The sequence below is a fragment of the Ambystoma mexicanum genome, chromosome 7q, assembly GCF_040938575.1.
Source record: "Ambystoma mexicanum isolate Mex_15411 chromosome 7q, UKY_AmexF1_1, whole genome shotgun sequence".
NCBI classification, from domain to species: domain Eukaryota; kingdom Metazoa; phylum Chordata; class Amphibia; order Caudata; family Ambystomatidae; genus Ambystoma; species Ambystoma mexicanum.
Genome location: NC_090941.1, coordinates 77,557,580 through 77,572,947, shown reverse-complemented (window position 1 = coordinate 77,572,947; position 15,368 = coordinate 77,557,580). Strand labels below are relative to the sequence as shown.

General features: G+C 42.5%; 1 protein-coding gene across 1 annotated transcript in view; it reads right to left on the bottom strand.

The window, feature by feature from the left end:
- ANOS1 (anosmin 1) overlaps positions 1-15,368 on the bottom strand; it is a 426,084-nt gene that overhangs the window by 9,925 nt on the left and 400,791 nt on the right. The window contains exons 11-12 of the mRNA XM_069640752.1: positions 6,064-6,235; positions 2,435-2,655 (exon numbers count right to left, since the gene is read on the bottom strand). Of these exons, the coding sequence (XP_069496853.1) occupies positions 2,435-2,655; positions 6,064-6,235 (393 nt within the window). The remainder of the gene's footprint in view (positions 1-2,434; positions 2,656-6,063; positions 6,236-15,368) is intronic.

The window sequence follows — 15,368 nt, the reverse complement described above, 5'->3', positions numbered from 1 at the left end:
GCCCAAACCCCACCTATTTTTAACAATTCCACACCCCTCAAACCCCTTATCTATCCTTTCCCACCGCCGCAAAAAATGTGTTGATCACCTTTTTCATAATTGTGTACTCGTTTAAAAGGCAGTAGTAAAAATGACTGTCAATGAAACAACGTTATACCGGAAGCAGGCAGCCTCCTCCATCAGGCCTTGCATTGGTCAGGACTTCAGAGTGCACCTGGTGCAGAAAATGAGGGCAGTGGGCCCAGTGCCGAATGTGGTGGTTTTGTCCTTTTCCTGGAACCTCAGAAACTAAGGAAACAATTCTTTGTGATGGTAAGAGGGCCATTATTCTTGTTTTTATTGGGAGATTTCCCTTCAAGGTGTATCCTAGATTTCTAGACTCCAGAAGCACATTCAACAACAGAAGGGGCAGCACAAAGCTATACACACCTGATGATGATTAAATATGCATTCCCTTGCCTGCACTTTTACCTGGAACAGTGTCCGCTCTTCTAAGGCTTTAAGAAGAAGTTGCGTATGATGTTTCCTGTGCATTCTGGCCTGCAATCTTATCTGCATCCAATCCCATCTAGGAAATGAATGAGATGTTTCATGCATCAAGCTCTACCTGCATCCCTCGCATGAAATGGCACATGACTGAGGCAGGGCAGCAAGGGAAGTGCCATCTAGGCTTCCCGCTCAGCCAACAGAAGATCCAAGGAAGCGAGAATAATGGCTGGCTGGAGCTGATGTTCACCCATTGACCCAAATCCTTTAGGTTAGGGCTCTCCAGGTCCAAAGCCACTCCACGATCTCAGAGCAACTGCACAAAATGGACTTCATTGCAGTGGAGCGAATTTCCAAATAATGGGGAACCTAAAATAGTGCAAAGGATGTGCTGTTTTTAGATGCCTAGTTTTCGGAAATGCACAAGGCACCTTATTCTGCAAGGTGGCATGGACATTGCCAGGGGGCTGAGCTGTAGCACAAATGATGTGCTGACCAGCCCACTTGAATACGTGCGGGTGTTGGGAGAGCATTTCATGATGATGGTCTGTGAAAAGGGCATTTTAGGAACATAGAAACGCAAGTCGGGCAGCTGCAGGTTAAACCGTAGTTGTCATACTTGCAAAGAATGCATGACCGCGTCATAAATGACCACATTCTGATGTGCACATCACCTTGTGCTTGTTCCCAACCGGCACAGGTGAACGTGCTTCATTTCTGTGCATATAGAAGGACTTGTACATTTGGGATGCACTTTTAAATGTAAAGACGCATCCCCCAATTTGCACAAATGTGCGAAGTGGGGAAAAAGGGCATGTGAGCGTGTGCATCTAAGATTCCGATGCTCTTTGTGAGTTGAGCTGCTTGCTTCTAGTGCATCGCATCACTCGTGCCAAATAAAGTTTGGAGACTCTGGCCCAGTAAATCTAATTGGGTGCTCTTTGCCTAGTCAGTGGATAACCTGGAAAACCAGTGGTTTTCGGGTTCTGTATGGTTGCTCTTCAGGGCCCCTACCCTTGATTGTCTCTCCTTATTTCAAAAACTCTAAGTCCTGGAATACAGGTCCCAGTAAAACAACTGGAAAAGTAGATAAGAGGACCCAGTATTCTGCAGAAATAGTATTCTCAGCCAATCAATGCTAGACATCTAAAATGAGCACATATGATCTATGTCAGAAAAAAGAGAATAATTGGCCTCATTACGAGTTTGCCGGTCCGGATACAACCGTGCCGGTAAGCTTGCTGGTACCGTTGTATCCAGACCGGCAAACTCAGAGTTGTGCTCGCGGGTGACTTTCATTTTACCCGGTCTGACCTGGTGGAATAAAAGGCACCCGCAAGCACAGCATGCCTGTTACAGGCAGGCTACCTCCAAACTTGTAATGAGGTCCAATAATGTTTCATAATTGCATACATTGATGAATTCCTTTATCTAAAGCTAAAGCGTTGGTGGACACATTTCAAGCTAGATTCCACTAACTACTAATTTTTTGATGGTCATGCAATTAAATATAGAACTCTTGATCTTTGTCTTTTGCAAACAAAAGAGTTAATTTGTCCATGGCTTAGTACGTATGGAAGTTGGTATTTCCAACAGGATCTGAACGGGAATATATAAGTATGAACAGCTGTTCAGAACTGCTAGACATTTACCGCAACCATTGGTATTACTAAATCTACGCTGCTCTAGTTGTAAACACAAAGCTATGTACCTTTACTGTTGATGAATCATTAAAAATACAGAAGTACAGAGCTAGCAATTCTGGGATTTGGAGTCCTAGATTTAAAATGGAAAATACAAAAATACACGTCCCAGAATTCCCCCCAAAAAATAGACTGGTAGGCTTTTAGAAACTGGGAATCCTGAGCGTTCTGGAAGACCACAATTCACAAAATGTATCCTATATGTTAAAGTTAATGCAGTGTTCAAAATGTTTAATATTGCGTACCGCCGGCAGGATCTGCGACTGAGAAATGATGCTGTTGGGTAAGCTGTTTTGCCGGCTCTCTGTCGTCACTTCCGCCCACGTCACTTGGAAACCTGTCATGGGCTGATGAAGGTTCGCCTTGGACAACTTCCAGAAGAAATGGCCGGTGATGTTTCCTTCATGCACAATGAAGGAGGCAGAAAGATTCTCTGGCTTGGCCATCACTTTAGGGAGAACAATCACTGTGCAAAGAAGACAAAAAATAAACACTTGAGTTCAGTTTGCAGATCTGCATTTTCGAATGTTGTTTTTTTAAACAATGTTATTGATAACATTTGGTGCTGTTTTTTTTTTTAACAAGTTTACTTCTCATGGCGATAATAATCCCTGACGTACCCGCCCCAGACTCTAGTCCCTCAAGAATCCTGGAGCTCTGTGACAGAGCTTAGCATTATTTGTGACTAAACCAGGCATTAAACATTAGCAGGGCCTATAATATGAATATTTCCCAGCCTGCTACAAAGTCATCATACATATACATTTAGCCATCATTCCTGTTTTTTCTTTACTCCAATTAGCTCCACACGAGCAGCAAAGAAAAAGATCCATTATCAGGGATCGCTCGGTGCAGACCGCTGGAAGCAACAACAACAAAAATGTATGAGCCAGCAAATCCGTCACAGCATGCGTATAAAGCGTCAGTCTAACTTTGCAGTGATGCCCCCAAGTCTGCAATTACTAGCACTGTGTGAATAGTGGTACAGTGGTGAATATTGGATTCTAAACAATCAATCAGACCCACAACTCTAATAGACCAGAAGGGATCAGAACTGATTGGAATAACATGACATGATAGGTTATTTATAACGCGCTTAATACCCAGAGGTTTCTAAGCGCGGACCCGGGAATCAAACCTATGTTGCTCTGCGTCGTCTTGCTTCCAAGGCAAGCACGTTGCCACTGAGCTATCCTCCCGAGACTCACGGAAAAGTAAAAAGTATACCTCCTTGTCCAAATTTGGTAACGTGGATGAAACGGCAGGCTTATCTCCGAAAGGTTGTGGATTGCTGGTTAGTGGCAACACAGCAAGAATGCAATTATTACCCAACGATAAAAGGCACTGTCCAGTCAAGGTTGTATCAAAAATATGTAATTTATTTATATCACAAAAGACAGTTCTAGCAAAGTGTGTGGATTAGCGCCACGCATGTTCCTGAGGTTGGTCTCCCATCATTCCATGTAATTCAATATTTCAAAAAGCCCAGGTGAGAGCGAATCCCCCCGCCCCCACCCCCAATGCGGATGGTCAATTTCCTCAAAGGGGGCATACCCAAATTGGTTCTGAACTGGAGGTGAACTTCTTGTGTTGTCATGGTACGTTACGGCGATTTAGAATGGTATGAGCTAGTGCCAGAACATGCAATGTTTGTTCACGTAATTACCTAATTCTACTCACACATTATATGATAGAAGGGGTTTTTATCTATCATTCTTTAAGCCCACCATAATATGGATGGTTTTTGGATGAATAACACTGTGAAATAAAATTTGTTGGAAGAAAAGGAGATGTAAAAAACCACCTGGGGGTTCAGATTCCGCAAAACTATATTCCCGTCCCCACACAATTTGGCAAAGCATACTCTTTGGGCGTGATGATAAGTTTGACGGTAGTGATAAATTGTGGTATTTCTGAATACTTCATGTTTTACTGCTCTGCCAAACTATGAGTTTCATTACCGAAATTCTTCCTAACCACCTGCTTTTGTGAGGAAGATATGTTCTCCACAGAAACGCATTAGTGCATGCGGTAATACGTTATTCCCTCAATGGTGTTCTGTAGACCTCATCATGGGGAATATCAGAAGGACCCGCATTACTCAAAATCATGCAGATTCTTTGTGTTGCGCATTCTTACACATGCCGTAAAGGTAAATGCATTTGATGGTATTACCAGAAGTAGTGCCCTTTGTAAGTAACTACCGGTCAACCACTGCATAATGTGAATAAGCATTCTTGCAATAAATGTTTGCGTGCAGCAAATTTGGGGACTGAAATCTACAGCTATCTTCATGATCTCATTCTGCGAAGAACATTCCAAAAATGGGATGGTGATCCAGAGAGCGGATGCAAGTGAAAAATATGTTTTGGTATCATTAACGCCCAGTGCAATGGAGTAAATGTAGGCAGAGTGAGTAAAAATAAAAGGGTGTGGGTAACACAATGGATCTGCTCTGACCCATGATTTGTAGGCTGGTTCTTCCATTTGGCCTGTACAATTGAATTCAATTGCTGCCAGTTGATGCACATGAGGGCGAGATAATAAAAGTAATGCTCTTGCTGACCCCTAGCAACAGGGATGAGGCATGGAACATCAAATAGCGGCCTTTAAATTAGTAATTTGTTACTATGATGTTTCCGTACAATAGGCAGCAGTGTTAACTGGGACTTCTCATGATGAACACTCCTCCCACTGGTGGCTCCCGAGATGTTTTAGCCAGCAACTCTATGGTACCTTGCCAATGACTATGATGGTCAAATCATCTGGAGATGCAGGTTGCCGCGTCCTCGATCACTGATGTGTCATGAGAACGAAGGCAGCAGTACCAAGAAGCCACTTAGGATTTTGGGGGTTGTAAAATGGGTCAGATCTTCTGACTTCTCAGGAAGATAACTATTTCGGTTTTGTTGGGCACGGAGCTCCTCGTATCTGGAACTCACTTCCCTCCCACATCAACAACGAAACCTCCTTCCCAAATTTCAAGAAACGACTAAAAATCTGTTCTTTAACCCACCTGTCTTTTTACACCGATGTAACTGCCCAAGACACCCAAATTCTACGTAACTGACCAAGATGTATGTAATTGCTTAATATTCCTAAAATGTATGTAACCAACGCTGTGATACCCAAGGGTTTGGGCGTATAATCAAAATAAATAAATAAAAAATAAATAAAAGGGTGGTCTCAGCACTTTCCAGTAAGTGATTGATGATTGTGTTTTCACTTGAGAGAAAAGAAAAGTTTGTCCCCATGTCACAGGGGTGGAGGGGGGATCTATATTCCCCTAGCAATCAGTTCTGTTTTTGTTTTTTTACTAAGAACACGTTGGATTCTGGGATAGGCACAAATGTATAAGGGGAACTTAAAAAATACAAGTCAAGACGTGCAGAAAGCTGTTGGCTACAAAATCAGGACTGGGACTGGTTGGCAACTTTATACTTCTAGATCATGATTTCACTGACTGTAGCTACCATATTGTTCCATGTCAAAATGATCCATTTCATCCAGCCTACGCTTTTAAGAAAAGTGTGCGCGCTTATAGCGGAAAACGCAAAACTACAAGTCCCAGCATGCAAAGTGTTGATTTTATTTTTATAGAATCCTCATTGACAGCATATGCTCCTCATGCGATGGGACCGGTTGGCAGCTATGATAATTCAGGAAGCCCAAAAGCAACAAAATGATCCCCATGAAACTTAAATGTTTGTTATCATAACCATTCATCATCAGAGTGTTAGTGTGATCCCCAGTTTCCATTAATAAAGAGCTTAGAAGACAACACAGTCTTCCTGGAAGCACTATATAAAAACGTGAGATTATAAAATGTAAAATGTGTTCTGCTTATGAGCAAGCCCCCAAGATGCAAACTTACCGCCTTCTCCTGGACAACTGATGTGCTTGTGACTTTTTCCTTTCAGAGTTGAGCAGGCGGGTGTAGTAAAGAAAATACTTTCTGCCTTTAGTTGGCCCTTGGATTTTGCTGGCTGAACAGTGACTTTGTATTTGCATGAAAAGGTCAAGCCTTGAAGAATTATGTAGTTTTCCTAGACGTAAAAAAAAAAGAAAAATGAAAGAAAATGATACAAAATGTACATTTTTGAGCTGAAGAAAGTGTTGGCACGAGATTAAATACTTGACTTTTAAGAGTCGTCTTGCTTCGCATGCATCAGCACTGCGCGTAAGACCTTTTAGAGACAGAACAAAGCAAATACTGTCTATATGGAGGTTAATTATAGTCGTGAAATATTACGATTGGGGCCGGATATTTCCTCCACGTGCTGCATTTCACCCCAGCCCTTCTGCATCAAAGCAACCAGAGTCTTACACTTGGCGCCCTGCCCGTGACATGATTGCAGTGTGAGGATGTACATGCTAATCCAAGGAAAATACATAAGTGAGCTGCATTAAGGAGCGCTAAAGGGCGGGCTTAGGCTTCACTTAAAAGGCTGGTTTTTTTGGTTTAGGTGTGTTACTATGGGCTTGTTCCAGTAGCTCCTCGTACTACAGCGAGCACGATTTTTAAATTCTTTCCTCAAATGGGCATCTAAAAGCATCTTCTCTGTTGTGCACGGGTGTGTTATGCGCTGCAAGGCTCACGTGATTGGCAGAAGGGCGCTATATAATACCACTTCACATTCCATACATTGATACACTCACTCGTATGCAACCCACCCCCATGTGTAAATATGCAAAATAAGCCCAAAAAATATTCCAAAATAATAAAGACTAGAGATTTAAAGGATAGTAATGCTATCAAGGGAAAGATGCTGAGCTCCATGGAAATCTGAAAAGTGTCCTTTCGTGGTGCAAAAACACTGTTCTTGTTTGTTCCATACTGTGTGCCCATATTTATATCGACATGTTTAGTTTTTGTACTCCAGTAGTGAGGGCTAGGGCACAAGATATTCTTACAGACTTGTTGATACATTGAGGATAGCCTTTCAGTGATTAAGAAGCAGGAGGCCATCCATGTTTTCCTTTTAACAAAATCAGTATTGATTATTTGGCTAAGTGCAATCACTAGTGGAGTAGACCAACTAAAATGTACATATTAAGGATGAGGCAGGGGCTGAGCCCCAGTACACCAGCTGTTGCAGCTATCTTACCGCAGTAAAGAATTTGACCAAAACAGTAATATAACCCAAGTGTAATATTACACCTAGATAGTGCTCCCTCCTAGCACTATATTTATATAGACACCGAATTTGGAGCAAATAAGAAAAGTGTTGATCCATCACAGATTATTATATTTTCTTATATAATACCAAAATGTGCAGCTATGTTTGCTGATAATCGCTTGTCAGCCCCAATTAAAAGGGTCCGGATAAAGGGAGAACTTTAACATGGTCTGCCGCAATTGGTGCAGACTGCCCCGATGGATATTGTCAACATTCGCACACTGCTGTTCAGTAAAAAATATTAAATTTCTGGAAAAGTGTTGGTGCATGCAAGCGTGTTTCTCCAAAATGGTCACCAAAAGCAAAGGAACTCTAAAGAAATGCTCCCCTTCCTGCTTCCAGTGGCGCGGTCCCCAGAAAACAACGTGGAGAGCCACAGACAAACGGGGATAGAAGAGGCGGAGAATGTGCAGTGAGGAGGAGTGTGGGAAGGGAAAAAAGTGAAGAGAGAAGAAGCTCTCAATAGTACTAGGATCACATCACCATCTAAAGCCAGCACTCTAAACCTGGTTGGTCAAGGGGCGCCTACAGGGTGTTAATACAGTGCTTCATTTTACCAATAGCATTGGTAGGTTTCATTACATGTTGAAACAGTAGATCATCAATTACTGCTGTTTTTAGGTACATATATGAAACATTCCCACATACATTTTGAGTTGATAAATAAAGAATGAACATGCATACTAGGGCCATTTCATTACGAGTTGTTTACCGTGTGGGTGCGCAATTTAAATGCTCCTGCACTTCTCTTCAGAGAGGAATTGTGTCTGGAGGGGTGTGCCTAGACGTTGTGGTCAGCAAAGCGTAGAGTGCATGCTTGATTCAGAGAGGGAGTGGGTCATGAAGGTGCTTCCCTTTTAGTTGGGTCCCTGTGAGCCTAGTCTGGCCAGACTCTGTTCTGGAGCGATGGAGTGTACAAAGTAGATAGTTATTAGAGACCTCTGCCAGCCTTCCAGAAACCCACACAAAACTGCTCCTGCAAAGCAAGCGATTGTCAGTACTTTAACTTCTCCATTCCTCGGGTAGGGTTAGAAATATTCCGCAAGCATTCAAGCAGACGGGCCATTTCAGGCATGTTTCCTGAAATCTGCATTCATGCTAGCAGGCACCAGCCCTCCACCCAAGTAGATGTTGTGAGGCAAAGAGCACACGTGACCACTACGTACGTGTAAGGTCAGTTTGCACAGTATAGACCCTCCTTGGGGGAGGGGAGGGAGGACTATAGGCAACACATGTGACGCCAAAACAACTGGCATAGGGGGAAGATGAATTGTGAAGAGGGGCACACATCCTTTGGCAAACTTGCAATATTTTGTAGGACCACTCTTCAAAATCCCATATTTCCACATTCTAATTAGGATTTAGTGGGGGCGTAGGTGCATTTTCCACCAAAAGATCTGCACAGAATGTAATCCCACAAAAGGCCCAGCTCTACCTGTAATGCCACGCTGAGAAAGTATATGTAGAATTTTCCAGAAATGCCTAATGGGGGTCAGAGAGGAATTCTTGGAGTTTGGGAGTGTTTGGCGTAACTATGGATTAAAAAACTGGCCGATCGTAGCACCTGCAGGTGTCGCAACAACGTGATAGGGCTTGCACAAGACTTGTATGGCCACGTCCTGCAGTTTGGCATGTAACAATATTTATATTGACTCAAGATTTTGACCTTTTATCAATTAGTCTCAAAAAGAAAAGCCTGCTGTAGATCCTGGAGGGCTAAACTACATCTTTGAATATTATTACAACTCCATGTTTCGAACAGTACATGAGCAAAGCGGATTTCCCAATGATGCAAATAAATGAGGAGTACTGGTCTTAAAAGAGTGTGGGAGAGTTGTCCAAACATACTACAATTTTGCCATTGGGAATATTGCATCTTGTCCCATTATATCATACCGATCATCCGAAATCCTGCAAACTCCAGAGCCGTTACCAGATATCCCGTGCATTCAGCTGCTATTGATGGTACCCAGTCAGAAAGGGCAACCTGGATTCACCCGCCAGCGTGTGGCGGGCAGCCTGACCACGTTGCACAGGCGTGCCTCCTGAGAGATAATGGCTGACCGAGGCAGGTGGGCAGGTAAGGAGACAGTGGGGTTTGTAGGCAGCAGATGCGTGAAAAGGGCTTGGGTAGGGAAGGGACCGCAATATGTTTCGGCACAGGGAGCGGGGGGGAGCAAGGGAATGGGAAATATGGGGGTATTGAGAAGAGAGCAAGTGGGGCCGGGAGCAGGCCCAAGAAGCAGATGGATCTGAAGCTTGAGGGAGATGGTTGCACAAAAGGAGGTTAGCAGCTACAAGATGTAAAAATAGAGAGTGCAAATAGGACCTGGTTACTCATTCTAACAAAAACCAGTTACTCGTACCCTCCTCGATCCTTACATAATTGATTACAGGGAGTTTTAGAAGGCCAGAACAGCAATTGATCACATTGAAAATTGACTGAATCCAATCATTTCAATGGGAAAAACTTTAGCTGGTTAAATTCAGTTCTCATACAGAAATTAGGAAAGAAACATAATAGTAAGAAACGATAATTTTATTCAAATTAATTCTGGCATTGTTTAAATCCTTTCAGCAGAGGTATTATAATGGGAATCAACTGCATAATGACTTTACGACATGTTATTTCAATGTACCATTTGTTATGGTTCTGATTGCGCAACAAAAATGTGCAGGTCCCATATATCTTTGGGTTCTCCGTACCAGGATGCCAGCTGAGGTAAATTTAGGGGAGCAAAGACCACAGCGCGGGTTCATTGGTGAGAGAGCAAGTTATCTTGTTTTGTGTTAAAGATTACAGATTGGGTTTGACATTCAGATCAAGAAGACCCCAGGTCAAATGCTATGTGAAATGACAAAAATTCATCACGGCCAGGGAGGACCTAGTTTGAGTCATAGAATAATGCATGGCCAGAGAAGAGTGAATGTGGAAAATAAATCTTTTTAGAGATGCTCCCCAGATTGTGCTATTATTATTCTATCATGAAACGTTTTCATATATTAAGTAAACACAACACTGTTGTTGCACAGACTGATACAAAAAGCACATATAGTAAAGAATTAGAAGATTAAAACATAGGTATCATAATAAATTAATGAATGAGTGAGTGAAGGCACTGTGAGGTCAACCCTTATAACTACAAGAACTAATAACAATTCCTAATATATCCCATTGTCTATGTTCTTTATCTATTTGGTACTATTAATAGATAAGGAATAGCGCAAACTGAAATCAGAAGCATTTTCCAGCAAGTGGCAGCCATGTTGGAAAAAGAGAAGTAGAATTTAGGGACTTCCATTTGGAGAGGATCCCAGTTGCTCAGTCCTCACTGAAACTCAACCCATAATTAGCCAAATCCCTTGGCAAATAAAATGTCTTGGCATATACGACCTTATGCACAAGAAACGTCACTTTACGGGACAGCAGACCTCACGTGGAAGCCAATTGTCCTCTGTGAAAGTAGGCGTGATCCTATGACATTTCCTTGCTCCAACAACCAACCTCACCACAGATTGCGGAACATCCTTCAGAGGCTTGAGGGCGGCGCTACTAAAGGCAATTCACAACACCCCGCATTACCTGTGTCAGTTTTAGAAATAATGAGAGCTTGAACTGAATTGGGAATCAAAGACTATAGATTTGAGAGCATATAAGTGAAAGAGGAGCCCACCAAAGTGTTAGCATGAGCAGTACAGTTTGAAATGCAGTCAAAAGTGAAATCTTATGTGATGTGATAGGTTATTTATAACAAACTTAATACCCAGAGGTTTCTAAGCGCGACCCGGGGATCGTCGTCTTGCTTCCTTCCAGGTCGAGCACGTTGCCCCTGACCTATCTTCCCAAGACAATATCATTTTGCTGAAATAGTAGGTGGAGAGGGTGCACCTAGAACAGAAGAAGATGCTAATCGTAAATGCAACAGGGATTAGGGGAAGCAAATAATAAAAACTTGGATTGGTGTCAGTTATCTTCAGTAAGCAAGAAGCTGTCCACACCTTGATTCTCCTAATAGAGAAGGGTGTCCTGTTGGGATGACGCACACAACGTACTGATGTATTGGGATGCCAGACAGCCCAATGTTTAGTTCAATAGCACAGGAAAAAGGTTCGACCCGGCGGACACTCAAAATGCCATAAGAACTGGAGATGACTGGTCTCCTCGCATCCAGAGCCTGTAGTACAGCGGTCCCAACACTAAGGCCAAACCAGAAGCCAGATTTGCAGGGAACCAAGAGATTATTTAAAATACAAACGTACTGAGCTTCCCCACTTTTCTGAAAACCTTGCCCTGAAAAGGAAAAGCAATAACAGGCTGATAGTTAAGGTGTCTGCGTCCAAAGAAAGATTCTTTAAAAGAAGGGTGATATAGCATTTTTTTTATGTTTTGAGAAAGCACCATTACCTAAGAGAAGTTAAATAATGCATAATAACAACAGATCAATAAAAAACGGATTCCTTCCCAATTTTGGCCAAAAGATGTTTCCTGGAGTAGCTAGTAGGTTTCATCTATGAAATTAGCAAAGATAAATCTTGAATAGATTTGTGACTAAAATCAGTCCAAGGAGAAGGTCTGGAAATATGAACAGCCGTAAGAGGAAGGTTGTGTTTTATGTACACGATGTTATTACAGACCAAGAAAATAACGCCTTGATATTGACAGGCCGAGTGTAAACATGGACATCTCTCTTGAGGTTTTCTGGGAAAATAGAGCCCTTCATGTGGGTATGATAACACACCCCTAGAGCCTACTGAAGGACATGATCATATCGAATTAGCTCTATGTGCTAAAGTGGAGCCAGGGGAAGTGTGATCATTCCAGCGGAGTTTGGTCTTCAAGGCTTAATCTGGCAGAAGTCTTCCAATTGCGTTTTGCTGGCTATATCCCTTTCATGCAGGGAGCCCCAGCTTCAGAGTGTTAGAGAAAATATCAGAAGAACAATTATGACTACCAACATTACGGAAGTGAGAACAATGCAATACTAAAATCCAATTAATTGATCTACTTTAATACATTTGCAATCAAACCACTAATCGTATGCTCCAATGAAAGGGGGGGATCAAAAATCATATTTCGTTATTTTTTTTTTTTTTACTTCGACAAGAAAGAAGATGGGGCAAGACGTTGGCAGAAAATGCTGCTCACTGGGTAATGGGGAAGGACTTCGTTTCCACATGAAAAACTTTTACTTTTTCAACAGTTTGATTTCTCTAAATTTCACTTGTCCCCTGTTGTATTCATGGACAAGTTCTGAATGCAGTTCGTCACATCCAGGCCGGTGTGAGACAGGAGCGTGGTCCGGCAGCTCCACGCAGGATGAGTAAAAGAAAAGCAGGCAAGATAGATGCTTGAAAATTAACAACAAAGGACCAGACAGACACCAACAGCATAATGGAAGGCAAACCCATCCGATTTGATGCTGCGTGGGTAATCACTGTTCCTCAATAAATTGCAGGGAAGAGCAGAGTCTCAGAAGATGGACAAGGGTAGGACATACCAGCAGAGGGTGGTCAGTACTTGTGACCAATGCCGGGTGACCCAATAAGGACATTTATTTATTTATTATTTATTTATCTTTATTTATTTCAATTTTAATAAAGCGCCACGCGCCAGTGGACATGACTTATGAGCCACAGATATTTCCAACATAAAAAGAACATTGTGGGCAGCTACAAGTGGTGTCTACAGTTAGAACAAAAGCCACTCAATGCAACTCCCAAATCAAAATGGTCTTCAACACGATAGCCATGGACGAATGTTTGGATGGTGTCAAGGTTGCACTTTGTGCTAGCTCCTTATGGGGGTGGATTGTACATGCCAGAAGCCAGGCCCTGCATCGTGTCTGGAAAACACAAAAATGGCAAATATAGTCCTCACTCATGTTGGCATGTGAATGAGTTTTCATAAAGTTGTCAATAAGGTTCTTTCATGCTTTGAATTGATATCTATTATTGTGTATTATTAGAACACTTGTTACAATTTTTTCGCCTAGAGTTTGTCACATATTTCACAGAACTGGTGCTTTTTCAAGGCTGAACAATATTAATGTCAGCATTTCACATATACTTTCAGCACATTCAAATGATATGATGATACTTGTCTCGGGAGGATATCACCCTGATAATGACACATTCTCCAATCTCTATTGTGCCGAAGAAAGCCCATGGCCACGAGTTTTCCAACAGATGTTTTTGTCATGGTACAAAAAACATTCCCCAAACACACAGCCAAAAGGAAAAAAAAAATAACATTCTCCTAACTTAAAACATGGCTGCCAGATTGTACAAAGTCTCTAATTTTTCACTTTGGTGTGCCATGCGCTGGTGATTTTGTCCATCATAATCACACCAAGCTCAAGCTGCCAACCAGCTGATCAGAAAACCAAAGCGAGAAATCACTTTGGATATGAAGGCGTGTTTACCATCGATCTACATGCACATCTAGAGTGCTACTGGTTGGATTACATGGAGGTTGGCTCTGGGATCATGCACATTTCATCATTGTAGTGGATTTAGAAAACTCTAGAATGCGGCTTCCAAGACTGAGATCAACTACTGTCAGAGGCCGTCGGGACAGCTTGTCTTGATGTAAACTGTGATGCACCGATGGCAATAACATACACCGTCTGGTAATGGGGTTCTGGCTCGTACTCAGTGCGTACCTGGACTCCACACAACTAGTCTGAAAAACCTAATGCGAAAAGCACCGGTTCTGGTGCCACGTTTATGAGAAGATTGGATGAAGAGGCGAGAGAAGGAAACATGAAGGTCACGCTGGACAGCATGCAAATGGCCGACGCCAATGGCGATAAGTCAACTGGCCGGAATAAACAGTGGATTCTAAAGTTGTGTTCTGCCTTTGCATGAACACAATTAAAAGCTGGAAAATGGAAACTGCGTCTGAAATGGTTTCATAAAATATTCATTTCTGGAAAACCTGGCTCTGTCCGTTGATGTTTATTTGAAACAAATTAAAGTCAGACTCAAAATCAAATTCTGGAGTTAGAATTCTGAATGGGTGTTCCTGTTCTGAAGAAAACACTGGAGATGACGACTTGTGGTTTTTCTGCAAAAAATGACACTTGCTGAATCTAAATGTACACTAGGCATGCTATAAAGGCAATGGGATCTATATGGGTTCAAGCCAATGCCTTCTGTATACTAAGGCAAGGTGAACACCCACAGAAGTGGGCCATGCATATTCGAAGGCCCTTTTGAGGGGTGCAACCCAGCCCCCTGCACCTCGATGTTACCCCCTCCAAACGCCCTTCTATTCACTATTCTCTGCCACCTGCCCAGTCACCCCAAGAATAATGCAAACCTTTTGTTCTCTTTCTAGGGATGGAGCACAGCAAATAGGCAAGCTGTCTGCGCATGCCCCACTGCCCTATGGGAACATGCAGTGCAGTGGAGCATTTTACAGGGCCCTGTGGGGAATGGCAGCAGGAGGTCCTCCCTCTCTGAGGCCCTCCTTTTTTTATTACACCTGTGAGACTTTCAACCTTTCCAGAAAACTCTACTTCGAAGTTCAAACATGTTGGACCACAAGACAGCCATATTATTTAAGACATTTTGCTGTATCCCCATACTGGTTTCACCAACCTCTGTGTTGATCACGGAGGTGTGACTCACGCTGAACACCTCAAACTTGAATGACCATATGAGATACCTCCCGGCATCCCCACTGGATCAGAATCACCTATGTCAATGCTCCAGTCGCCAAAAATGACACAAAATCTGCGTCTTTTAAAAGTGAGTACTCACGGGTGGCAGATCAATGGTATATATGGAATATGGTGTGTTCCGCGCAGAAGATCTACAAACAAGTTGTAATGCATCCAGATGTTGTTAAGCTGGGTCAGGAATTAGCTGATTAATAAGTGACCAGTCATATCCAGACATTTGTTAAGAGCCTAGTACAGGTGTCTGCAACCTGTGGCTCGACCGATGTTTTGGAGTACAACTGCCATAAGCACTCACTTTGGACAATGCTGTGCAG